Genomic DNA, 26963 nt, shown 5'->3' with positions numbered 1-26963 from the left:
TGAGCAGAGACGGACTCAGGGAACCTCAGCAGCTTCCGCCGCCTTGGGCTCCACACACTCCTAAGACTGCCCCTCAGCAAAAGCTGGCATCACGGAGAACTGAGGTGACAACACTGAGGTATACACGGGAGACTCGTTATACAGCATAATCTGTATGCTGCCCTATTTACTTTTCCCTTCAGGGTGGACTATAATCTCTTGGAGGGCCTGGAGGGCCTTACGCTGTTTACTGAAAAGAAAGTCAATCTGGCTCAGAGGTGAGGAGTGAGAGAGGCAGTCTGGGTGAGGAACGGGGCTCACAGCCCTGTGCAGCCCAGGGTCCGGGTGAGGCATTTAATCGCTTCACACAAACAAGCGCTCATTCTCAAAACCTTTAAATAACCAGATTCCACGCTTTCCTCTGATAAACCATTCCAGTGTTTATTAATCCATCCCTTGGAAGTAATTCTCCCAATCTAAATCCTTTCAACAATTTAAACCCATTTCCTTTGGATTCGTCTTCAGGGAAGAACAAAGCTGGCCACAAACTGGCAGGAAAGAAACCACCTTACACTTAGAGATGGTTTCAAAAGAGCCTCCAAATCAAACGACGGCTTCTGTCGGGCAGGTCCCGCTGAAGACCAGCAAAGAGTTCTCCTATCAAGCGCCATAAACTACGTCACGATTTGAACAGTGCCCAGTTTTCAACCCGCTCAGGAAAGACAGAGAGCTGTCTCCGATAGCACAGGGCTTTCTCCTCAGGCGATTCTATCACTTGCACACCCAGTGTGACCTTTTTGGTTTAAAATAGCCAACACCCGGGCACAGACATTCTAATCTGGGGAGGGAGGCAGCAGGATCCCACACAGCTGCGGAGGGCAGGGCCACAGGGGGGTGGGCGGGAGAAACCTCAAGGTCAGCGTGAAGCACAGCCTCAAATGATATGATGTAGCTGAGCCACTCCACGATCACATAGGCGAAAGCTGCCATCATGAAGAACTGAGGTGCAGCAAACCCAGATGATTCTGAGCCATCTACACAGCAGCACCGGCACAACCAGCCCCAAAGAGAAGTATTTCCAGGAGTGCTGCACACAGTCTGCTGGTCTCCTAAAAACTCTTCTCGGGAAACACGCAGCAGCCAGACTGTCAGAAGCATGTCCCTGGAACCGACAGGGATATAGCTCCCCTCCACTCTCCCCATCCATCTGCAGTAGTGGGTTACAATGCACCACACAGAAAGTATCCAGCACCAGCCACTGGGGTGCAGCAAGAAAACAGTACAGTGTCAACATGCATCTTTACATTAAGAATTCTAAGCTTCATAAGGATATTTAATACACATCCTCACCCGGGGCCCCCACTTGCTCTGGATGTCAGGGGGGCAAGAATGCCAAGCGGATCGAATAAAATGCTAACAATGCAATCACAAGCAAACATCAGGAAAATGACAAAGCTCACAATTATCCTACTTCTAATACCAACTCTTGAAGAGCTTGCATTTGAGCTAAATTCTATAATGAAATCTAACAAAATAATGAGAAATTACCAATTTCATTTGAAATAGGAATGTGCAGCTTCCACCAATGACTGTAAAACACTGCCCTAAGTTAGTTTCCCAAACTTTTGACATATGTGTACCCCTTCTATAATTTTCGTAACGCCGAGTACCCCTCGTACTCATGAGAACGTAGAATTAGGCGCAGCTAAGCACGGGGCAGTGCATATCCCCACCAAACTCCGGTGCAACGCTTACCCCCATCAAACTCTTCCCATACCCCTGGGGGTAGGCGAACCACACTTTGGGAAACACTGCAAGTGTATACTGTGATCTGTGTTATTAGATAATTATATAACTTGGGTATATAATTCTTAAATAGTTATACAATGGTCAAAATTTATAACTGATAGGAACCTGAAATAAAAAAAAAAAATTCTCACCACTGATTTATATATCTGAAGAGATCAATTGATTTTCATTTTACTTCCTCACAAAATAGACTAAAGCAACTCCTTTTTTTTTTTTTTTTTAAACTGTATTAATGCTTATATATGTGTCTGGAACATGATATAAGCTTTGGAGGCAAGAAACAGCTATGAAGAGTTAGAGGGAAAAAGGAATGAAGTACTTATACATGCTACAAAATGAATGAAACTTGAAAATATCATGCTAGGTGAAAGAAGCAGTCACAATTGACCACAAATCATAATTCCATTTTCATAAAATGTCTCAAACAGAGAACTATATGAGACAAAAATAGATTAGTGGTTTCTTGGGATGGGAGATGAGGGCATTGGAGATAAGGGATGATCGCTAAAGGGTACGAAGTTACTCTGAGAGGACGAAAATGTCCTAAAACTGACTGTGATGATGGTCGCACACATCTGTGAAAACACAAAAACCCATTAGTCTGTATACTTTATGAACTGTATGGTATGTGAATTATGTCTCAGTTAAGTTATTTAAAAAAACAAGTTAACTAATGAATAAATGGTGAGTAAATATGTGAATGAATTCCTCCTCCCACCCAATTAAAAAAAGCCAGAGGGGACCCTCCTGGTTGTGATTTCCCTGAGAACACCTACTGGGTGGCTTACTCCTTATCCAGGGAGCTACCTCATCACTTTAAAACAACGGAATTTTACTCATGAAGATACAGCACCTGGATGAGAATTGTGGACAAGGAATCCTAGGACCAGACTGGGTAGAGAAGAACAGAGACTAGGATAGGCCGGTCCTCGGAAAGCAGACTTTTATGGTGAGGGAAGCTATAGTCGGATGGCCGGACATTCCCTGATGCAAGTCTACACTTCCGGTGCCCCCAGAAAGTTACTAATGCACAAGATGCCCTCTCAGAGCAGGCTGGAGCAGTATGGTGACCATTTTCTGCCTTGTTGGCTGGGAGGGCAGAAAAACCTCCTTTGCCAAAGCACTGAGGTCAATTCCAATGCTCGCAGCACTGGGAGGCACGGGGCCTTTTCCCTCCCTGATGCAGCTCTGAGGGCCGGCACCACGAGGCCCAGGGCCTTTAGACAAGCACACGGCCATGCCAGTGCTCCCCGCAGTTCACAAAACAACCATTTGTTTTTACCAGGTTCTAGATAAGAAAACGGAGGCTGCAGAAGTTCAGAGACACTTGACTAACTCCATGTCAGTGTTTTCCCCACCATTAAATTAACAACAAAAGAACTTAAAACATAAAAAGTTTTTCTTCAGGTAGTCAAGAGTATTTTCAAACTTCACACTGCATACACACATTATTGAATTCACACAAAATTATTAAAGTAATGAAAAATAAACATCTGAGCCCTAACCGGTTTGGCTCATTGGACAGAGCGTCAGCCTGCGGACAGAAAGGTCCTGGGTTCGATTCTGGTCAAGGGCATGTACCTTGGTTGTGGGCACATCCCCAGTAGGGGGTGTGCAAGAGGCAGCTGATCGATGTTTCTCTCTCTCGTCGATGTTTCTAACTCTCTATCCCTCACCCTTCTTCTCTGTAAAAAATCAATAAAACATATTTAAAAAAGAAAAGGGAACATCTGAGATGTCCCTGAATTATGAACTGTTTTCTCATTTGCAAGTTTTAAGCCATGTTTCTCTTGCAGCCACACAGAGACTTCTGTCTTTCCTGATAACCAGCCATCTTGGGAGGAAACATTTCTTTTTGAAAAAATGCAATCTCTGACTAATTAGCTATATAAGAAACCCTCATAAAATCTAGTTAATGTGACCTTGCTTTATTTAACTTTGCTTTTCACTTAGAATTCTTTGATAAATAGTATGTAAGACATGAAAGCAAATATCCTCAGGCCTGCAACTCACACATCCACCCTGGCACTTCATTCCTCACAGCCAGCGATCCCCTGCCACAGATATGACCACGCATTTCCTAGGGATGGTAACTAAGCCACGTGATTTTCAAAGCAGTCGTTACCTGCTGTGTTTCCAACTCTCACGAAAATGTTCCAACTGCTTGTGAGCAAAGAAACAGAAACAGAAAGGTAACAGTAATTTTTCCATGAAAACACCTAGCGAGTGGCTGGTCCTGGACCCCGGCTCTGGCAGTCACGATCCGGGTATGTGTTCTCAGCCATACCATTCAAGTGGGAACTATCCACCCGCATGAGGTTCTGTCTGCACAATTCTAATGGCAGTCAGGTCTGCCAGCTCTCCGAAGCGCGTCACTGAGTGCACAGAGCAAATGTCTACTACAGGGCAGGGTTTCTGGCGGTTGTGTTCAGGAAATAACGACAAAGTAACAACAACATAAAACATAGGATAGTAACTCCTAGTCTTCCTTCTTACCAACCACCAGTTCACTTGGCACCAATGTTCATAAATCTGTTCACTTGAAATATTTTTATGAGGTAGAAGCATGGAGCAGACTGTCAAATCTCAGAGGGAAGAGGGGAGTTGGGGAGAAGGGTCAACTAAAGAATCTGTATGCGTATATGCGTAACTCATGAACTCAGAGGGAGTGGGGTGGGTGGTTGATGCCTGGGGCAGGGCACAGGGCAAGCTATAAAGGGGTCAATGGGAAAAAAAAGGGGATATATGTGATACTGTCAACAATAAAGATTTTTTTTTTTTTAAGAAAACTAACCAGAAAAAAAAAATGTTTTATGATGAATGTATGAACTAACTCTATTTTTAAAATAAATAAATTGCTCTATAAATAGTTCTGAGTTCTTTTCTTTAATAGTCTTAGATTGCTTAATATACATGACCTTTTAATTTAAAAAGTATTTATTAGGCAATTTTCTTGGCCCAATCAAACAGAGCTTTTCTACACAACCATGTTGAAGTAACCCTAATCCTCTCCACCACACTTCTACTGGGCCACATGGAACTGAAGGCAGGCAGAGGAAGAGGCCGCATTATACCAGGACAGCCCGGGACTGTGGTAACGGCTGCGGCTCCAGGAAGACCTGGCTGGTCTCTGCCCCCTGGACCCGGGTCGGTTCTGGTGAGAGGGCTTCTGCTCACTCCGTGCTGAGCAGTGCCTCTCCCTTCCTAAGCCGTAAGCTCCTGAGAGTGTTGACTCTGCCTTCATTGTCCTACACCCACACTGGGACTCAGCACAATGACTTTGAAAATAAGAACCTTCAAAAACTCATGGGGTGAATTATTAAATCGTTCCTGAAATAAACATTCTCTGGTGTTAGTCTTCATTCTACCAGGAAAGTTGTTTAACCTTAAACTTTAGGGTTAGCTCAGAGAGGGACACAAAAGAAAACTTCTGATTAGTGAGATGAAATACTAAAATGTCCTTTCTGGTTCCTATACCATCCAACAAGGGTCCAAAAAGCTGTACTAGCATCTCCCCTCCTGAAATAAAATCTGAGTAATGAGCCAAGCTAATGCTGAAAAGCATTTTCTTGTAACAAGCAGCTAGTTGTTTACACAATAACCAGCAGATCTGAACTGTGTCATAAAGAAACAGAGAAAAATAATCACAATATAGGTGTAGAATAGTTTTGAACTATTATTTTATTTCAAGAGTAGTTGATCAAAATGGTTAATATGCTTTATAAAATGTTTTCATAAATCAAGAAAGATATGAACAAGCAATTCAGATAAATATAAATATGTAAAACAAATAAAAAAATGTAAAAATACGTATCTACATTGAGTGGCCAGATTATTATGGTCTCTGAGTACAAAATAATCTGGCCACTCAGTGTATATGTATCATATATATATATATATTAGAGGCCCAGTGCATGAATTTGTGCATGGGTGGGGTCCAGCCAGGCTGGCCAGGGGGAAAGGATGTGGGAGGTTGGCTGGCCTACCTGCTGGTCGAACTCCTGGTCGAGGGGACAATTTGCATATTAGGCTTTTATTATATAGGATATACACTGAGTGGCCAGATTATTATGTGTTCAGAGATCATAATAATCTGGCCACTCAGTGTACAATCAATTTCTATTAGAAGACTTCTGTAAAAATCTATATAGCCTAAAAAAAAGACTATAGATAAATATGTATTTTAACAGGGTTTCGTTTTAGCATTGCTTAAAACAAACAACAAAACTTTAACATCCATAATGGAGGATAAAAATCAATAAATTTAAATATTCTTATGACTGGATAGTAGCCAGCTGTTACATGATATAGACCTATATTTATTCACATGAAAATATGAACACACATATAGTTTAAAATGAAAAAAAAATGACAGTAAACCACTATCCTAATAAACCCATTTATAAAAATGCTTGTGTTGTAAGTACAGATGCAAAAAGAACATCTGAAAGTGTGTGTGTGTGTATAAATGAAACACTTATATCTGAATAATAGAAATACATACAGGTACTTTTTTCCTGTTCTTTAATGAGTTTTCCCCCTGGCTTTTAAAAAAATTTAATTTTTAAAAATGAACCAACCAAAAAAAAACAAAAAACAAAAAAAACAAAGACATTTCTTAGAGAAGGAAAAAAAGATTACAAGCAGTCCACATATGCCGTTTCATGATTATATCACCATCTCCCATTTATTTATAAAAAAAAAAAATTTCATCATTTTGACGTACATGTGAGTGATGTCAGTGCTTATGTAGGTGGGTTCCGACTTACAGCGGAAATCATGTTACGTCGCGCCATAGGAACGGATCTCCAATGTAACCCGAGAACCTACTGTATTCCTAATAAGATCTCTTTAACAAGAAGTTTTTTCACTTTTTGAATGAAGCTTACTGTTGTAACTTCTCAGGAATGATCACAATTCCAGAAAATTCTAAACTAGTTTCTCTTACTTAAAGTAACATCATGATACACAAACATCACTGCTAATAGCTCTAAAAAACAAAGTACATACTACATTTTCATTGCTTATTGTGCAAAGGGCACCCTCTGCAGCATATTTATGCCTGTCAATGCTCAATTATCTATATATATAAAACCCTAGTATGCAAATAGACTGAAAGGCAGAACAACCTAACAAGCAGTTGCAGTGACTTGCACTGACCACCAGGGGGCATGTGCAGAACATGGCGGGCATCGGCCACGGCAGGATGGTGGAGCAGGTGAGCTAGACCGAGGCAGGGTGCCAGTCGCTGTCATCAGGGCGAGCCTCTGGTGATTACTGAAAATTCTTATCTCCCACATGCTGTAGTCCCACCTGGTACTCACACCCGCTGCCAGCACCTAGTGCCAGTCCCAATTACTCGGTGCCATCAACAGGTGTGAGAGGCATCTGCCAGCCCCAATTGTCTATCAGCTTCTCTACCTCCCCCTGCTCCTGAGGGGTGATTGGGGCCGGCAGCTGCCTCTTGCACCCACTGCTGGTGCTGGCCCCAATCACTGCGCTGTCAGTAGGTGGGAGCCGTGGCTGTGGGATCAGAGCCACCAGTAGACAGAAAGCCAGGGGCCACAGTGGGAGGGGCCAGGCGGGGCCTAGAGGATGAGCCAAGATGTGCCCCTGTGCCCACAGGAGCCTCCCGGCCCACAGTTCCTTTCAAGGTGCATGAATTCATGCACTGGGGACCTAGTCCTATATAACAAAAGCCTAATATGCAAATTGTCCCCTCTGGAGGAGTTAGACCAACTGGGAGCAGGGGCAGTGTGGAACATGGTGGGCATTGCCGATGTGGTGCTGGCAGCAGGTGGCAGTGGAGACACTGCTGGCCCCAATAGGCCCCTACGAGAGTGGGTTCGTGGAGCAGGTGAGTGGAGGCAGTACCAGGCCAAGGCAGATGCTAGCAGGGGGCCCCAATCGCCGTAACAGATCACCCTGCAGGCAGTGACCAGCAGTGGCTGCGGGAGGGTGGGGCCAGTGAGCGGATGGCACCATGCCCAGGCGGGAGCCAGGCGGGGCTGAGAGGTTTCGAGGCTGGGGGTGCCAGCTGGGGCTGCGAGGCTGGCGGCACAAGCTCGGGCCCGATCTCTGCAGGCCACCCTGAGGGACCTCATGCATGCACGAATTTCGTGCACTAGGCCTCAAGTCATGGAATAAGGATTCAACATCATTTTACCAAAGAGAATTCAAGAACCATAAAACCTTTGACCACACAGCTACTTGGTTATCCTCTACTGGTTACTCTGGGGGACACTGGGCCTGTAGAAGTAAGCAATGGAATGCCCATAAAAAGCAGACATTTACCAACATGTGTCTGATAGGCCCAAGGAACAAGTATTTCTGGGGAATTTTCATGAACACATTGAGCAATCACATGGCTGCGTGTTGAGTGAACCAGGAGACAATATTTAAGTATTCTTAGACCCTGTTATTAAGCCACCACTAAAGCTAAGCCATCCACATCGTTGAATAAAACAGAAACATGCAGATACTGGTGTAATCCTCAAAGGAGTGATATCGACCTTGACTAAAGGATTCTTCTCAATCCCCTTCTGAGGAGAAACTAGCTCATGAATTGGACCCCAACTCCCAGATCAGGGATCTCTGGCTTTGAATCCAAATTCTACCACTTATTGAACTCTGGGACCAGAGCAATCAAACAGCCTCTCTGTGCCTCGGTGTCTTTACTGGAGACACGGAAATACAGTAGTATTCACTTCACCACGCTATAGCGATAATTTGATAAAAAAAAGAATACATTGAAGCTCATCCATTAGATACTATTCTACTATATTATTAATACTACTACTCTCCTTGCCTCTGGCAGTGCCCAGTTCTATTTCCCAAAATCATACAGAGGCTGCTGGTCAGGGCAGTTAGGTGATCTTGTGAGGCACTTAAATGAACCAGGGACCAAAATGATGTCCGTAATATAAAATGCTTGGTTCCAGGTATTGGTTGGTTTTTTTCTGTTTGTTTTCTTACCATGAAAGAGAAAATTTAGGATAATTCTTAAGCCAAACTCACAAATAAGTGGCTGTCCTAAAACGTGCCCCTCTTTCTAGATGTATTACTTCCATTAATACTGCCCCCTCATAAACAGGCTGGAAACTAAGCCATCTTCTATACACCCCCCCACCCCACCCCAGCCCACCCCCCACATCTCACTGGGCACTTTTGACTCAGTGTTCTCCACCAGCACAATAGTGACTACTACCAAAAATTAAAGAAATGTATAATTTTATCTAATACCCCACTTTATACTCACAAAGCTCTGTAAGTGAGCAATCAATCCTCACTGATGAGAGAGTCTTTGATTCAGCAACCATCTAGCACCTTCTGTGTGCCAGCGGCAGTGATGGCAACACAAACCGAGGTTGCAGAAAGGTCTGGGCCCCAGTTATGGTGCCGCTCCTCACCAGGGGTGTGACCTGAGCAAATGGCCTACTCCATGTGACCTTCCATCTCACGGTCTGTTCCCTTCCTATACCCCCTGTGGCTCAGCTTCTCAACCCTCTTTATGCCTCAGTCTCCTCCTCTGTAAAACAGGGATCATAGGGATATCATCAGGTTACTGTGAGGACTAGATTAGCTAATGCATACTAGTGTTAAAGGGCTCAGAACAGATCCTGGCAGGGACTAACTACTCAAAACTAATAGCCAATGTCTAGTCCATGGACTCTGTATTTAATGCTCAGGTAATTTCTAAGCTCAATGTCAGCTTTGGGGTTTTGTATGAGTTGATGTATTTTTTTTTAATATATTTTCATTGATTTCTTACAGAGAGGACGAGAGAGGGATAGTTAGAAACATCAATCAGCTGCCTCTTGCATACCCCCTACTGGGGATGTGCCTGCAACCAAGGTACATGCTCTTGGCTGGAATCGAACCTGGGACCTTTTAGTCCGCAGGCCAACGCTCTATCCACTGAGCCAGACAGGTTTCGGCGAGTTGATGTATTTTTAAGACTTTATTTAAACACGGACTGACATCTGGTGTTGTTGCCTGCAGCAGTAAAGTTTTAACATTTCTGCTGTCTTTATTCCCCAAACCCCTGGGGAGTCACCTGTTCTATGCAGGGTAGTATAATGGGATAACGGGTCCTGGGCCATAGAGACGAGCGAGACATGCTCCCTATCCTAGAGGAACCGGCAGCTAGCGAGAAACACAGACTCGGAGACAACCACCCATTATCTCAGACCTGGGAACAGAGTCCTGAAGAAGGTCCTATGGGAACCCACAGGACTGGTGATGCCACCAGGAGCAGCTTCCCGGAGGACATGCCATTTAGCCTGGGCCTTTTAGGACGATCGAGATTGTGGGGTGCTGGCGAGGCATCTCAGGGAGCCAGAGATTGGGGGGAAAGTTCAGGGTGCAGATCTGGAAATGTAGCTGAATCGTACTAAGCTGCAGGGTAGGGCAGTGAGGAGGCAGGTCTTAAAAGGTATATGGTTCAGATTGTGGAAAGTGTTGAAAAGAGTGCTAAAGAACGTGGGTTTTATTCTGTGGTCCGTGGAGGAGAACCCGTGGGGAGGAAACCTCCAGAGGTCTGACTAGAAGTGACCAGAGGGCTGGAGCCTCGATGAAGGACGGGGCTGGACAGAGCTGAGTGGAGAAAAAGTTTGCTCGGGGTGGGGCCAAATTGCTGGACTTTGAGTCTAAGTCCCACTGCTTTCTTTTGTTTTAAATATATTTATTGCCGAAACCGGTTTGGCTCAGTGGATAGAGTGTCGGTCTGCGGACTGAAGGGTCCCGGTTCGATTCTGGTCAAGGGCATGCACCTTGATTACGGGCACATCCCCAGTGGGGAGTGTGCAGGAGGCAGCTGGTCGATGTTTCTCTCTCATTGATGTTTCTCATTCGCTTTGCACACGGGAGACCTACCCGTCTGTGGTGATTGAGAGAACCTGGGCAGGGACAGACTGACTCCTAGTTTTCACTTTTGGGACTAGCTTGCCCAAGGCACAGGTTTGTCCTCATTTCCAGTTCTCTGGCAGGCAATGCTGCTTCTGCTGAAGGGGGTGTGTTCAATTAAGGGAAGTCAAAGGAAATCCCAATTCATGCCATGGTTCAAGCCACAGACTCCCATCCAGCCTTTTCTTAAGTAAGCTGACATTCTGCTCTCCACCTGTCCAGCATCTTGCCTGCTGCTGGACTTAGTCTTGATCGGAATAGGGCATAACAATTATCAGCCTCAAAACTTAAACATAATCAAGTACATACTTTTAAATACTGACTATAAGTAAATGTGTTTAAGGTTAACTTGCAATGCTGGGTTCACACAACTTAAAAAAGGTGCATTGCCTTTGACTCTATAATTCTAGCAATTTATTACAAAGAAATAAAATGAGTGCAAAGACTTAGTTAAAAAATAAATGTACTTCAGTACAATGTTGGCCAAGAGAGAGGGAAAAGGTAATGTCATCTGAATAGGTACCCAAAGACTGATTAGGCAATCATTAAAAATGATGACATTACAGAAGAGTAAAAACGATATCCACTGTATCAGCGGTCGCCAACCTTTCGGACCTCACAGAGCACCAGAGGTCCTCGGACCACCGTTTGGTAACTGCTGCTATCCATGGGGGGAAAGCAAGTTACAAAATGGCATATAATGCTCTCATTGCATGAGTGTCTAACATGTATTGTGTATGTTTATGTACATTTCTACATATGCATAGGAATAACGCTAAAGGCCACAAGCGAATTTTAAGAGTGTTCATCTCTGACAGTGGGATCCTGGGAATTTAATATTCGTTATTCCTGATGCTCATCTGAGTTTTCTATTTTTTTTTTCTAGTGGGCATCTATCTATTTTTAATGAATTATTTCTTTTTATTGTATTTTCATTAAAAATAGTTTAGCATTAATGAAAAGAAATTTCCAACAAAGTCATCAACATAAGCATTGCTTTCCTGTTTTACATTTTAATTATGATTCATCAGTAAGTGTTTTATGTTCTGGAAGGCAACTGTGGTTATTTTTAATGAAAATAAATAAGTTTTTAGACCGTAAGGAAAAGTAGGAACTCTACAACTCACTAAATTGTGGCAGGTTTCTGCTCTCTCTGAGGATGGGCCCTTATCTTAATGTGGAGATGATAACATCCACCCACAGCTTTCAGTTAAGATGAAAGTAAACAAAATAACCACGTAAACTGCCTAGCACAGTATCTGGCACAAGGTAGTAGTTTAAAAAAAGTTAAAAGGTAATTGTTTTCCCTCTCAAAAACAAAAACAAACTTCAGTTTCAATTTAAGATTTTAATGTACACATAAAAAATGAACAAAAAGACAATTCAAGCAACGTTTGGGAGACTTAATTCTTTTCCTAACCTTGCTAGCTAGTTAACTGGTAAACCCAACTACAGTAAACATATTTTTACTTCAGTCCTTTTGGGAATTGTTTCTGACTTTAAAAAAAAAAATGTGTTAGGAGTCAAGACAAAGTCTAACACACCTGAGATAAGGTTACAATACCTTTTCTCTTTACCCAAGTCATCTTAACTAGTGCACCAAGAGGATATGTGCGATCACCATTATTATAAGGTAATGGGGGGCCCAGTGCACAAATTCATGCACCTTGAAAGGAACCATGGTCTGTGATACTGCAGTGGGCTCAGGGGCGGGTCTCAGCCCATCTTCTGCACACCTGCCTGGCCCCTTCCTGCAGCGGCTCTCAGGTCCCGTCTGCCAGCAGCCCGGCTCCCACCTCCGCTCCCACGTGCTGATGGCCCTACTCAGATCCACTGATGATGCAGAGCGATTGGGGCCAGTGCCGGCTGCAGGTGCAAGTGGAGCCATCGCCAGCAGCGAATGCAAGAGGCAGCTTCTGGTCCCAAGCGCCCCTCAGGAGCAGGGGGAGGTGGAGAAGCCCTGCAGGGTGATGGAAGTGGAAGCCACTGCTCGCACCTGCTGAGGGCGCCGAGTGACTGGGGCAGGCGCTAGGTGCCAGCACCAGGTGCGAGCAGTGGGTGGGACTGCGGCACATGGGAGCAAGGAATTTTCAGTAACCATCAGAGGCTCACCCCAATAACAGTGCGTCACCTTGGTCTGACACCCCCACTCGCCTGCTCCATCATCCCACGAAGGCCGACACCAGCCATGTTCCATGCAAACACCCTGCTGGTCAGTGCACGTCATAGCAACCAGTTGTTCGGTTGTTCCACCATTCGGTCTATTTGCATATTAGGGTTTTATATAGGGAGATAATATATAGTGTTTAAGATGGAAGAATTCTGTACCAAGAAAGCTGGCACCATGTTTAAAGATATTTAACATTAATTGGGTTTCACTGAGAAAGAAAAAAATCTTGAAAGGAAAGGAATTTTCCATGAGGCTAGAAGAGCATTGATTTCTCTTTGCTGCCTAGCCAACATATTCCCTTGGACCTGGTCCTTTTAGGTGCCAGGAAAGCTAGAAAGATTCCAGTTAAAAGAAAATTCAGAGGGGAAAAAAATAACTTGCTTGTTGTCCTCTACATTCACAGTTATAGAGCTCTCCTCTCTCTCTAATTTTTGCAGTGGGGAGAAGAACCCAGCTCCTAAAGGGTTAAGGACAGGAGGTAGCATAACCAAAAACATATTCTTATTCCCATCCTAGGAGTTAGGAGTTACCTGGCAATTTTCAAATATTAGAAGGATATGCGATTAATAACAAATATAAAATTTAGGAACTTGATCCCTCATGCTCCTCGTTCCCTTACTAGAAGACTATGATGCTGAAAAGGAAAATCAGGTGCTCCCCTAACAATTAGGAGGGGAAAACAGAACCCTAGAGAAGAAAGCCACCTCTGTAAGGGACGTGAAGACAAGTCCCCAAACTTTTGTTTATGTAAATACTTCTTAAAGGTTAATGTAGGGCCTTCACTCAGTGTTCAATTCCAGGTCAGCAGGATGGCATAGCAAGAACCAGAAGTTTCCTCCCTTTCTCAGTGGCCTCCTGGGTACAGCCAAAACCTCTCCTGGCTGCAGAATGCCCAGCACTGGATAACACCACCTGAGACTCCAGCTTTGCTCCCTTAACTGGAAAAGGGAGTGCTTTTGCAGGCTTTATATGGATTTCACATCAACCATACAAGGTGGACAAGCCAGATATTAATATGCCATTTTGTGAATAAGGAAACATAGATGGACAGAGGTTAAATAACTTCTTTAGGCTCTTGGGGAAGAGTAATAAACTTGGGACCAGGCTCAGCTTTCACCTAATAAAGACTCAAAATTTTTGCTTCCCCGTAGCAGAAGGATATAATCAATTTACAGCACACACTGGCCTAGGGAAGTCAGCACGGATGCTGCCACATGCATTTAGAAAGAACACAAATACCTTTTTCCTTACATATATATTTTATTGGTTTCAAATAGGAAGAGAGAAAAACATCAGTGATGAGAGAGAATCACTGATTGGCTGCCTTCTGCACGCCCCCTACTGGGGATCAAGCCTGCAACCTGGGCATGTACCCTGAGGGGGAATCAAACAGTGACCTCCTGGTTCACAGGTCTATGCTCAACCACTGAGCCAGACCGGTGGAGCACAAAGAATTTTTAACATCAGAGAACATCTCAAGTGTTACTGAAAAAAGCAAGTCTTTTCTATCTGGGGAAGAATAAAAACGAAGTGAAAAGCATTAACCATATGATACTAAAATATAATTGAAGGTTGTTTTCTATTTCCATCTCAAGCACCTTCCTGCAAAAAAGCATTTCTATCATCTCCCTATTATCTGGACCTACGTAAGAGATAAGCACTTGATATGATCAGTTCTCATAGGAGGGCCCACTCCCATTCTTACATGAGCAGCAAGCTCAGAGGCTGAGAGCTTTCAATTCTTACTTGGAAACTTAACATTCTGTGAGGAGCTGGAAGACACCTATTTAATGCTCTTTTCATTGATGCAACAAAATTAGAGAAAAAGGAAAATAATAAAATGCTAAGGATTATGTAGCAGGCACGTTTAGACTTTGCTTTTCACACAGCATTTGGTTAGATACAGAGAAATCTTTTGGAAATATCCCAAAAACCTACATGAAAATTTCTTTATTCAGCAAACCTACTGAAGTGTCTATTCTGTACCAGGCTGAATATAACTATCTCATAATTCATCAGTCATCTCAGATCAATTGATCAGATAATCAACTATCGTCAACAGTTGATAGTTTAATTACAAAATAAGAATATAAGGACTTGCAAAAATATTTTAGTATGTCAGCTTTAAATTTTTTTGTTTCGGTAATTGTTTCACTGAGAAGCTGACAATAAAGAACATTAAAGCTATAATAAAGCCACTCCTTTTTTTTTATGTTATAGAGCCTTCCCTCCACCCAGCCCTCATTCGACCTTTCTCTATGCTGAGTAAAATAGCAATAGGCCCCTTTTTTAAAGTGAACATAACATTAACAATACATTACTTGTGGGCATAGCTAGAAACAACTGTTAATAATCAAATGTTTTTCAGAGTTGACTTGCCCCACATTAGCTGCAAAAAATAAGATACATTTCTAGACCTTCTGTGATGCTGCATCTCTGACAGTTATATTTCTCAGATGGGAGACAGGAGACAGGTAACCAAAACTCTTGTTGGCTCTGCAATGCCCTTGCAAATTTCCCACTACACAGGGGATGCAGGTGAATACCATTCCTCAGTGAGCTTTGCAAGTAGTCTATATGTAGCAGGTAGATAACTACAGCAGGTTTACAAATTTAGATACAAGGGGTATTGTGTGCAAATATAGGGCTTTACAGAGACTATATTCCTCTGAACAGCCTCTGTTATTAGTCTATAAATAGCCCAGGCTAGATTAGCTACACTATCAAAATCTCTGGAGTTAGCAATCCCTGTTCACTGTTAGTGTTCAACTTCCAATCTCCCCCCTTTGGTGCATTTCAAACCTTACCCCTAGGTCTTTGTTGTTGGTCTTTCGGTCACTTCCTGGCTTTATGCCTCTAAATCTTAGAGACTGAATCATTTATTTGCCTAAAATGACTTAAGGGCTTATAGCAGAGCCTACAGTTCCCAGATTGTGACTTCATAAGGTCACAATTAATATGTAAAAGGTGACCATGAATCTAAGACATATTTTTTAATTATTTAACTAAGATCCAATGGTTGCCTTTTTCAAATGAGTGAGACCTGTGGAGACAGTACAAAGCAGTACTAAGTCTCTAGATGCCATAGTATTTTTGGCCTAACCACGTAGGTAATAACTTTAAAGATGAAAGTGTTACATGAATATCTTCTTTTTCCAAACCTCATTCCCACGACAGCAGCACCTATGTAACGCTGAGCTCTACTCTGCCCAGAAATAAAACAGACGAGCTTTTCTGCTGGCCCACAGACACTGCTGGCATATTATGCCCTTAAATTCCACATTTACCTCGAAATCAAACCAGTTTTTTTTTTATAAAGTTCTCATCATATAACTAGAATACCCACATGAGAAACAAAAGGAGTCAGAGAGGAATGGAATGATCCAATTGCTTTTATAAAATCCCCATCACATAAACCAAAAACATTCTGTCTAAAGAACTAATAGGATTAGTTTTAAAGAGGGGAGAGAGATTTAAAAAGCTGAAAATTTTTCTCAGTTGATATTATAGAAGAACACTTGTGAGGCTACAAGTTCAAGTCCAGACAGACCCACTTGGGAGGCCCTATCTCTGTGCTGTTTAGTCACACAGGAGTCTTTGTCCACAAGAGAGAGCAACTGGGTGAAAACAATGGGGTCGATGAGAGCAAGTCCAGAGGCGGCTTGGGGGATGGGAGAGGGTTACTTCAAAGAGCAAGATTTTCTGTAGGTTGGCTCAGTGGCCTTGTCTTAGTGAAACTGGGTTGTTCTCAAGTTTTCACGAACAAGAAATATCTAGGATCATTAAAAAAAAAAATACATCTGCATAATGGCCATGCACCTGTGGTACCAGTCATGCAAGAACACCAGCTCCTGAAGGGCCTTGCGGTATGGCTCCCTGGGCGCTGGAATACGTAAACTGCCTGTCATAAGAGACCTAAGTATCTGAACAGGGGACAACAACAGTGCCCAGTTATTCTCATTGTGATCCTTTCCCAACTTTGTAGCAGAACAATTGAGAATGAACCCAACAGAAGAGTCTGGGGGCTCTATGGAATTTTCCCATGCTTTCTTCTGACATCCACATGCAGATCTGAGATAGAATGTGCTTCCTAAAAGCTGACGTCTCCTGCGTTTGAGGTAAAGAGGGAAATTTACTACACTTAGCTTCTAAAAGGGTACAACTTAGATTAGAAAATTTGAAGTAATTTGTCAGTAAATCACACAAAGTAGCTCCTTGCACTGAAGTTAAAAGACACACTGCCTTAAAAATCTTGCTCAGAACACAAGCCATGGTCTCTTCGACCCTTGAATTAATTATTATTTCTGTGATTGTTTCCAAAGCTGCACAGGAATGTGATGTACAGCGATTTAAGTATTAGCTTACTGATTAGACATATCCATCTGGGTTCCTTAATTTCAGATGTCAGCAATGATAGATTAAAAAAAAAAGAATAAAATTATAGCTGTTTGTAAGCAAATAAAAACATGGGAGGAGATTACGACAAAGATACAAAAGGTATAATTCTGCCCATCAGAAGCCCAAATGTTGATTCCCTGAAAGTGAAAACCACACACTAGAACTCAAAGCCTAATGAACTGTTTTAAGTAAGGAAGAAAAAGAAAACCCCTGAAACATTTTAATAGCAATGTCGTCTAATAATAGAAATAAGAAAGATGAAGTGCAAACGTCTTCCTTTCCCACCTTACAGCCTATCCTCAGGAAGATCACAAAGAAGCACGCATGCAGCCAGCAGCCAGCAGCCAGCAGCCCGGCTGGCCAGGTGCTGTGGTTGGTAGAACCCAGCTGCAGCATTTGTCGTTTCCTGCACTAAGCCGGCTGCTTCTCCCTCCCCTGGCAGCTGAGGAGAAATGAGATGTTTCTCTTCAAAGGTGTTAAACATTCGGGCTGTGAGAGGGACAAATGGAAGCCTGACACCTCAGACGAATAACCGCAGCGCTCTGGGCCAATGGGGACTTTCGCTGTGTGCACGGCCAGCCGGGCGCTGCTCCCACGGTGCTCAGGCTCAGGAGCACAGGGTCCCCCACCGAGGAGGAAACGAATTATTCTGTTTTTCTTTTAATGTTAACCTTTACCGTTTGCCGACAGGGACTTTCATAAATAAGGCTCAGAGAAAGAATGGTTGGGGGGTAGAAGGGGATGCTTTTAATGCACTCGCCAGGCTCTTTGCTAGGACACATTTAACAGGCTTCTGCATCCTCGCCCTCTCTGCGAAGGCAGCCAGGGTTTACTGTGCTTCCAGAACTCACACTGACACCAAATGCGTTGTCAGTGCAGGTACTTTCTCCTTAGGTCCGTTTTGTGAAGTAGGAATTCTTATTTGAAATGTTGGGAGACACCCATTTGTAAGCTTTGTGGTATAGACACACCTCTAAGAATTCCAGTTTGGGATGGGTATAATTAAGCCATTAACATTTTCCTTCTTGAAGGAAGAAAAGGAAAAAAAAAGGCTGGATTGGAGAAGGTGGTTCTTCTGAGCAGATAATACCACACTCAGGTCATACGTGGCAATCGTACACGGTGTCAGTGTTTGTCGGGGGGGTGGGGGGGAGAGGAAAAGCATGCAGAATTGTTAGAATGAGCTGCCAGCAGAAACATCTCTGCGTGCCAGTGGCCCTAAACTGCTCTTCTCTGGATTACCTGCAGTTACTACAAATGAAAGCTTCTGTGTGGGGAAAGGGGCCTCTGGGCCTTCCCCCACCCCCAGATGTGTTTCTAGTTCTAACACCTGCAGGCTTAAAGTGCAGTAAACAAGCAGCTGTTTATAATGCAAATTCAAGTCACTGGGATGCCTAAGGGCTGCGCCCACCTTAAGCCCAAACCCAAATGGTCTCCCTGCTCCTGGACACCCCAGGTAAAAACCTATGGCTGTGGGTGTCAGTTACACAAACGCTGGCTAGCTCGCCCTGCTAAGGACTGAGTTAGCGAGGAGGCAGAAGTGTGGTTAAGGGTGAAGGAGAGAGGCTGCCTTCCGGTTGAAGTGTTCTGGGTCTCAGACACCTTAAAAACAGCTGGTAGGTATTAAAAACCCAAGATTGCAACTCACTTCGGTTGAACCTTAAACAAACAAAAAAATTGGACATAGCCTTGTGGTTAAAACTGAAAAGCTTCTGGAACTGTGCAAACTGCAGGAATATCTGCAAGAGAGCGAGCCTAAAATGATATGTCCTAAAACGTAACAGAATAAAGCAAAGCAGCAGATAACAGGGTGAAGTAACTGCTTCCTGACCATACGCCTCTCTTCCACGCCACACCAACCAACCTTTATTCTGGCCACAAATCTTTCCTAAACAACGAAGGGCTGTTCGAGGTACTGACCTCAAAATTTGAATGCGTACACCAACAATAAATACCGTCCATTTTCTGTTCAAAATTTCAAAATGATTAATATGGAGGGGGAGAGCAAAAGCTGGAGAGAAATGGTAAAGGCAGAAAATTCTGATTGAAAGGGGAAGAGAAGCTTACTTTTCAATATTAATAGGGATCACTTATAAATACCATTAGATTTTTTTTCTTCTTATATTGGCTTTAAAGATTATTTTGAAAGGAGAGGTAGCTAACCTATGGAACAAATCCCACCGATACTTATTAAGCATTAACTGTGCGTGGCTGAAAAATATGATGGTTTTGTTGGCTATTTTCTATTGTTTAACAAGTCGGAGACTATAATCTAGATTTGTGAGAAAGATTATTTGCTGTTCCAAAAAGCATTTCAACAGAAATCTTCAATTATTCCTTATCTAAATCATATTCCCCACCCCTTCATAAAAACCAAACAAGACAAAATATCCCAACTATAAAAGAAATATCTGATATGTTTGCATGTTCAGTTCAACAAATATAAAGTCTCCTACAAATTTTAAAACTTAGAGAGGCATTTATTTGGCAGTGGTCTCTAAATATTAAACTGTATTTGTTTTTTACGCGTTCATTCACTTTTTAGGTAGGAGATTCTTATTTACCACACAAGAATCTCTATCATTAAATATTTGAAAAACCTTTTAAAATAAAATGTGAAATTGCTATTTCAACCATCACAAGATCCCCAAGGTCACAATTTTAGCCGAGATATAAAAATTAGAAAAATCTTAATCCCTACTCGAAAGGTCAAGTGTGTTTTTGAAATCTACGGAAGAAGAATGACACTAACTTCTAAATCACAGTGCCTACATAAAATAGTTCTGTTTCACATACCTATCATGTCAACAATTGGGTGCCGTGGATAATCAAAGTAAACACTCATACTCCTCACCCTGAGTCATTCCTCTCTGCTATTTTGGTGAATCTTTTCGATCCCAGATTCTGCTCACTGAGGGATTAATGACAGTACTTTCCCCAAATGTCTGTGACTGACTTTTTTCACTTAGTGGAAGAACTGGGCTAATAAGGCAAAAACCATAGGATGCCTTTTCATGATCAAGATCTCACTCCGAGGAGAACCAGGTAGACTGAAACTCTAATCTCCAAGACCCAGGCATACTGCTTTTCATACCCTTTTAGGTGGGAGAGGGAGAAGGAGAGGGAATGAAGGTAAATACAGTGAGGGAGCACTAAACACCAGTCCCCAAGCCACAGGGGGAGCACAATCAGCAGCACATCTCACGTTACCCTTTTCATGCTCTCTTAATACAGAGATGAGGGAGGTTTCCCCTTCTCAGCAACAGAGAAACACTGTCAAGTACAGATCTGGACTTCTTCATGGCGCTATACATTTGCAACAATGGACAGTGGAGTAAAAATAGCTTGTGCAGCTGATTTTAAAAGAAACATTAGCTAATACAATAAAAAGAGGACTCTGTTTTAGAAGCTAAGGATTTTGAATATTCAGCTTCAATGAGCCAAAGTGTTCTGATTCTACATAGCTTAAGGGCAAGATAGATACAGCATGTGGCTAACTGAAAGAGTAAATCAATTTTTTTCTTCTCATCAGCACAGAAAACACAATACTACTCATAAAATTATAAGTTTGTTGACTTCACTTGATTTCATGACAATTGGTAATCTGTTATTTATTAATCTTAACCAATAAAAAGCTAATATTCCAAATGCAAGACATCAAAATTAGCACAATTTTAAGGCAGCCATTCCTCATAACAGGTCTTAGCAATGACTGGTCACATATAATGAAAGCATCTCTAACGTATTTAAAAAAAAACACACACACACACAAAAACATTTTCCCCCCCCAAAATACAAATTCATGTGCTCTTCTGAAAATAATTTGTAACATCAGCATGTTACTCACTGTTCTCGGAATGGGTGGAGAGAGAGATCCATTGGACATGTATGGGTCGTTATTCATATTTGGCATCATTATGTACCCGGAATAACTCGAGTAGGAGGGACCCTTGTTGTAGAGGCCTCCGTCTGGATGCTTTCCTGAGAGAATCCAAAGAACAATTGATGATGCATTGGCTTCCTTTTTTATATATCACTGTCTTTTATCTGAGAAATCAACTAGTTCTATGACAAATGGGACCTTACATAAGAGTTGTTTACAAAATATTGTAACTGAATTATTATGCTCTATTTTAGATTGACAGTATTTATTCTCTTAAATGAAATTAGCAGTGAACCAGATGTTTTAAAAAACATGTGGTTCAATTTACTTCCACTACTGACGGGTGTTTTTACAAAAATAAGTGTTATCCATCTAACTTAATTTGTTCTAATACTAACAAACTGGACTAAGAAATAGAAACACATGAAAGAACACACACAAATCTAAAGCTACAATATAAACATATTAGGCCATTTAGCCATTCACACGCATATACATTTATACATTTAAAGTTATAGTCCATCTTATAGGCAAACTTGTAGATCCTACCTGTGCTTCCAGATTTCTAGAAAATTTCTAGGTTTTACGGAAGGAGGGAGTTGTAACTAGTATATGGACAACAACCCCAATTTATGAAGGATTAACTCCAGGAGACTTAATTTTATGTGCTACACTTCCATCATTTTGCCAAAGTAATTTGCATGTGTTCAGTATATACATTTCTTCCCTTTAATCTGTGTAACTACTTTGTAGCTCAGAAGGAAGCCTGATATTATAGTTCTCTTCCCTTCTCCTCTGGGTTGACATATTATACATACAAACACTTCCTTCTGGTCAGGCCAATTGTAAATAATTAAAGGAGAACAGAAAAGCCGACTGTCCAAAAAGGAAACCTTATAGATGCCTTAATTCTTTTAAAGTCACATGGAGTTCTCCTCAAATCTAAAAAATATATACAATTCTTAAATTTTGGGCAAGAATCAGATATAGGGAGGAAGCCTGACTGTCATGTTTCATATGCATAGTTCCTAATTTTACAAATGAAAGTTTTATATTTTTGCAACTTAGATTCTGCTCCACTGAGCCATATTTTTAGTCCATGCATTCTCTGCCTGCCTTCTCACTGTAAATAGAAACAGCAATTTAACAAATGAAAATCCACTTGAAACTATTCATGTTGGTAAATAAGTTGGTGTAGATTGTCACTATAAAAATTCGGGGGGGAGGGGGGGGAATTGCTAAAGGGCCAATTACCACTTTAGGTAAAATGAAGAAAAGAGGCAAACTCATTATTTCCTCTTCCACAATGAATTTAGAAGCCAAATGAAATCCACAGTGCCCTAACTCATTCAAAGGCAGTTTTAAAATTCCATAAATACACCTTAAAGGTAAGCATTGAGTTTCCTGGGTTTTCTTTCCCATTCTGTTAAAATAGTGGGCAAAGTCTTGTCGCATCTGATCCTGGGTTGTTGTTTTTTGTTGTTGTTTTTCAACTCAAAATAGCAAAACATACCCACATCCACAAACTGCACTTGCTAAAGGATAAAGTTGAAAGAAGCAGAGTTAGGTCTTACCGTCATCCGGGTGTTCTCTGGCCTTGTCATGGTAGGGTTCCTGTGAGGTTTGTGCTTGTCTGGCCACCTAACAGCATGAATCCCCATCCCCAAAAGAAAGAAAAGTCACCTTAGAGTTTGTGACAACACTGACATATAAGTGTGCCTCCACTGGTGCAGCTCAATCACCTGTTTTATCCATCTAAGAGGTGGAGGCTAGGATTGAGTTTTGGGAAATCTTTTTCTTTTCAACACATATTTCGGAATCATTATTATCTACCGAGGACGACTACAAAGAGTGTAAGTAATCAGAGGAAAAACAATACCAGCATAGTAAATGTGGGAAAGATCCAAATGCTGTTCTGACTGATGTTTGCTAAAATGCATCAAGGCTGCTGGGATGCCTAATATGATAGAAGTGAGTTAATGGGGTTGATCGTTTTGATAGCTTCTTCAACCACCGTTGATTTCCATCAGAGCTGATTAAAAGCTCGCTGAAATGTCACTTTACAGCTGAAAATGACATTTTAAATAAAGGCAAGCCAACCTCTCGCAGATGGGGGCTTAAGGCCGTGGTCCCAAGCTGGCACCACCAGGAGCTCCACTCCATATCGCCTACCATGGCCGGCTGAGTGCGAGCTTACCAGAGAAAAGTGAACTGCTCTGTGGTTAAAGAAAGGAAGACTTGAGAGTCGGGTTATAGACATCTAAAAGGGAGCCCCGCTAATATCAGTTCTGGTAACCACCATCCACCCAGGCTCAACCACGTGCAAATCAGTGGTATCACCCCCTTCACCATCTTCCTTGGGACTGCCCCATGCCCATTTACCACCAGACAAACACTGACAGAGCCCTAAAACCTGGATTCTGGGCTTCAAATGCAGCAGAAAAAAAAAACAAAAAAAAAAAAACGTGAAATGGTGGCAAATTTATTTATGGAAAAAGGACGGACAGCAAAATGGGTAGGAAGAAACAGAGGCTCTCTACAATAAGAGAGTTTAGCCTGAGTGTTTTTAGGTGTTATTTGGTTCTTTGGATGTGTGTCCCCCACCAATGACTTCTTCCCCCTCCATATATACACAGTCACAAACCACTTAAATGGGGGTGGGAGCACCCCAACTCCCTCCCCTCCACCACGAGGTCCCATTCAAATTGGCATAATGGGATGAAAGATTCAGAGAATAAGAATATCTTATATATTCTCCTCAGACCTCAGCCCCCAGCCTTCAACATGAGTACTCACCCCTGCCATTGGGATAAAGAAGGTAATAACTCTGAGGTGTTCTTAAAGCCCGTGTGTTTAAAACCCCAACATGCCCCCGCCCCCAAAACCACACGCTTTCTCTTTGGGGGCAGAAGGATGCCATTTAAGGGAAAAGGGTATAACCTCCAAGTTTCTGTGGAGGGGAAAAAATCGTTGGTGAAATCATCTGAGTGTCAGAACTTTTCTACCGGATTTCCTCCAAAGCGTTTCCCAGCTGTTGAACCAGGGTGGCCAGCGGGGTGTCGGGTGTCAGGGTCCATCCGCCCACCCCACCCCCCTGAAAGCTGAAGCTTTTCGCGCTGGCCTGAAATAGCCCTTCCGCGGGGTCCCTGCTCCGGGCTTTCTCCCGCAGGCACCCACGTGGCTCTATTTACTCTGCTCGGGTTACCGGCGGCGAAGGCCCGGAGATCTGATAGATAAAGCGCTCTCCACCGCCGTCCCCGGGGCGGGCGCCCTGGCTTCCGCCGCACCTCCACTCTCACTCGCCTGTCTTCGGTGAAGATTGAAGGCCTGATCGGGGGCCCAAACGAACCCCAACGAGAAGCGTCTTGGGTTTTTGTTTTTCTAAGTGATGATGGGGGTTGGAGAAAACCGGTGTCGCGGGAGGTACTGCAAGGGGTGCCGCTCGGTTCCGCGCGCCCAGGGCTCGGGGCAACAGGACCCAGCCCCGCACCGCCCCCGCCACCCGCCCCGGGGGCTCCGCGAGCCCAACTCGGCGGCAGTTGGGCCGCCACCACCCCCCTCACACCTCCCAGCACCCGTCCCCAGTCCCTGGCCCCCGGTCCCCGGCCTCCGGCCCACGCCCGCCTCCCCTTCCTCTCCGCCTGCGGCTCTGCTCCTCTCCGCCAGAGCCTTCGGCGGTTTAACGCACTTGTGCAGAGAGATGCACCGAGATAGCGGGCGCGCTCAGCTTTCCGTCCTACGGAGAACTCTGAGCTCAGACATCCTCGCTTTGCAGCATCGCACCCTCCTCTCCGCGCCAACCAAGAGCCCGAAGGCCGAACCAACGTGCCCAAGGCCAGCTCCTCCTCCCGCAAACCAGCGGTTCGGCCACCGAACCCCAGTGGATCATCCACCCGGAGTAAGTGTCCCCGCAGGACCGCCGTCTCCCGCCCGACACGCGCGCGCACTCACTCACACACAAACACTCTCTCTCTCTCTCTCTCTCTCTCTCTCTCTCTCTCTCTCTCTCTCTCTCACACACACACACACACACACACATACACACAAAGGAGGAAGGCTGGCCGGGGGCTCACCCAGCACCCAGCGAGCACGAGGGACCCACGAGGGACCGTCTCCCGGCGCCCCGCCACACCTCTGGGCGCCCGGGCGGGCGGCGGCCCACTGACCTCGTGCCCGTTGCCGGCCGGGATGATTTCGGACTCGTTGACCAAGGAGGACTTGATGTCGGCTAAGTCGCCTTCCTCCTCGGGGTGACTGATCTCCGCGAAGATCTTCTCCTTCTGGGGGTCGCCCTCGTCCTTGAAGGGGATCATCTCGTCCGTGGCGCAGAGTTCCGGGTCCCCCCCGCCGCCGCCGGCCCCGGAGAGTTGGGGCATCCCGACCGCTCGGTAATCTCCGCTCTGCCGGGGGAGCACCCGAGGCGACAGCAGGAAGAGAGGGGGTCAACGACGGGGGGGGGGGCGGGGGAGGGGTGGAAGGATGCTCGAGGTAAGGGAGTGGGGCGGAAGCGGGGCCGGCAAACGCGGGGCCGGAGGCCCGCAGTCCCGCGGCCGCCCGCGCCTTCCCGCTCCGCCAAGTCTCCGGGCCCCGGGCAGCGAGGCCGCCGCCGCTGGCGCCTCTGGGGGCGGCGGGCGCTCTAGGCTGGGCTGCCCGGGCGGCCGCCCCACGCCCCCGGCGGACGAGCGCCCAGGACGCGGGCTCCGGCGCGGGCACGGCTCTCCAAAGCGCGGAGCGGGGTCCGACGGGCGCGCCTCCACGCAGACCTTTTCACTCTGGCTCCCCCGGATGCCGAATGGGGAGCTGGTTTTCCTCCGAGAAAAGAGGAGAGCCGGACACAAAAAGGCTCCTCCGTTTGCCTCAGCGGAGAAGGTGCCAGGAGAATCAAAAAATAACGAAATGTCCACTTCCTGGAGGGTTTCAAAAAAAAGTAAAAATAAAGAGCCAGCCGGGTTGGAGATGTCCGCTTTGGAGCTTCTAATTTCCTTCTCTTTGGCTTGAATGTTCCTTCTCCAGGCGCGTTTAATCTGCTGGAGGAGGAGGAGGAGGGAGGGAGGGAGGGAGCAGAAGGGGGAGGAGGAGGGGGAGGATAAGAGGAAAAGAAAGAAGTTTGCCAAGAATAAAGTTTGTGCGCCTAGTGCCGGGAGTCGGCGGCGGCGGAGGGCACGGCGGGGTCTCGGGAAGTCCCAGCGGGGTCCTCTCGAACCCAAAAGCTTCTGCCCGAAGCCGGAGCCGACGCTCACACACACGCACACGCAGAGCCCGACCCCTCTTTGTTCCCGGCTCGAATTTCTCAGCCTGGCTCGCCGGCGGTCTCGCTCGCCGCTCTCCACGCCTCCTCGGGGCAGCTCTGTCAAAGGAAGGAGCGGCGCCCCTCGGGCTCTCCTGGCCAAGGGGAGGGGAGCCCCCCGAGCTGGACCGCGTGCGAGGCTGCGGCGCGTCCCGGCCCTCCGGCCCGAGTGCGTGCGTGCGGCCCGGGTCCCTCCCCCGCGCTCGGCCCCGCAGGTGAGCGGCCGCGCCTCCCGCCGCCTCTCCTCCTCCCGCGCCTCGCCGGCGCTGAAAAGCTACCCATTTGCGTCGCTTCTCCTCCCCCTCTTCCCCCGCCTCCAGCTCTCCTTGGCTGCCCGCTGGGCGGGCGGGAGGAGGGGGACCGCGAGTTGGAGGTGGTGATTGAGGACTTTTTTTTTCCTTTCCTTTTCCCAGAGCCTGTAGGACCAGTCCTAGTTTGGGGGTGTATGTGTGTGAGTGTGTGTGTGTGTGTGTGTGTGTGTGTGTGAGATGTGTGTGTGTGTGTGTGTGTGTGTGCGCGAGCGCGCGCGCGCT

At 44.9% G+C, this 26963-nt stretch overlaps 1 protein-coding gene across 4 annotated transcripts in view; it reads right to left on the bottom strand.

Annotated features, from left to right (window-relative positions):
• Positions 1-26629, bottom strand: part of LEF1 (lymphoid enhancer binding factor 1) — a 118703-nt gene extending 92074 nt beyond the window's left edge. Inside the window, exons 1-3 of one of the 4 annotated variants that reach the window (XM_084872727.1) lie at positions 25310-26629; positions 22718-22784; positions 21108-21241 (exon numbers count right to left, since the gene is read on the bottom strand). In XM_084872727.1, coding sequence (XP_084728853.1) covers positions 21108-21241; positions 22718-22784; positions 25310-25519 — 411 coding nt within the window. In that variant the 5' untranslated portion in view covers positions 25520-26629. The remainder of the gene's footprint in view (positions 1-21107; positions 21242-22717; positions 22785-25309) is intronic. The other 3 variants (XM_084872725.1, XM_084872728.1, XM_084872726.1) reach the window with 3 other exon arrangements.
• Between the last annotated feature and the right edge of the window lie 334 nt (positions 26630-26963).

The sequence above is a fragment of the Pipistrellus hanaki genome (assembly GCF_964339955.1).
Source record: "Pipistrellus hanaki genome assembly, chromosome: 1".
In the NCBI taxonomy this organism is placed as follows: domain Eukaryota; kingdom Metazoa; phylum Chordata; class Mammalia; order Chiroptera; family Vespertilionidae; genus Pipistrellus; species Pipistrellus hanaki.
Note: the sequence above shows the minus strand (reverse complement) of the source record. Positions and strands in the feature narration are given on the sequence as shown.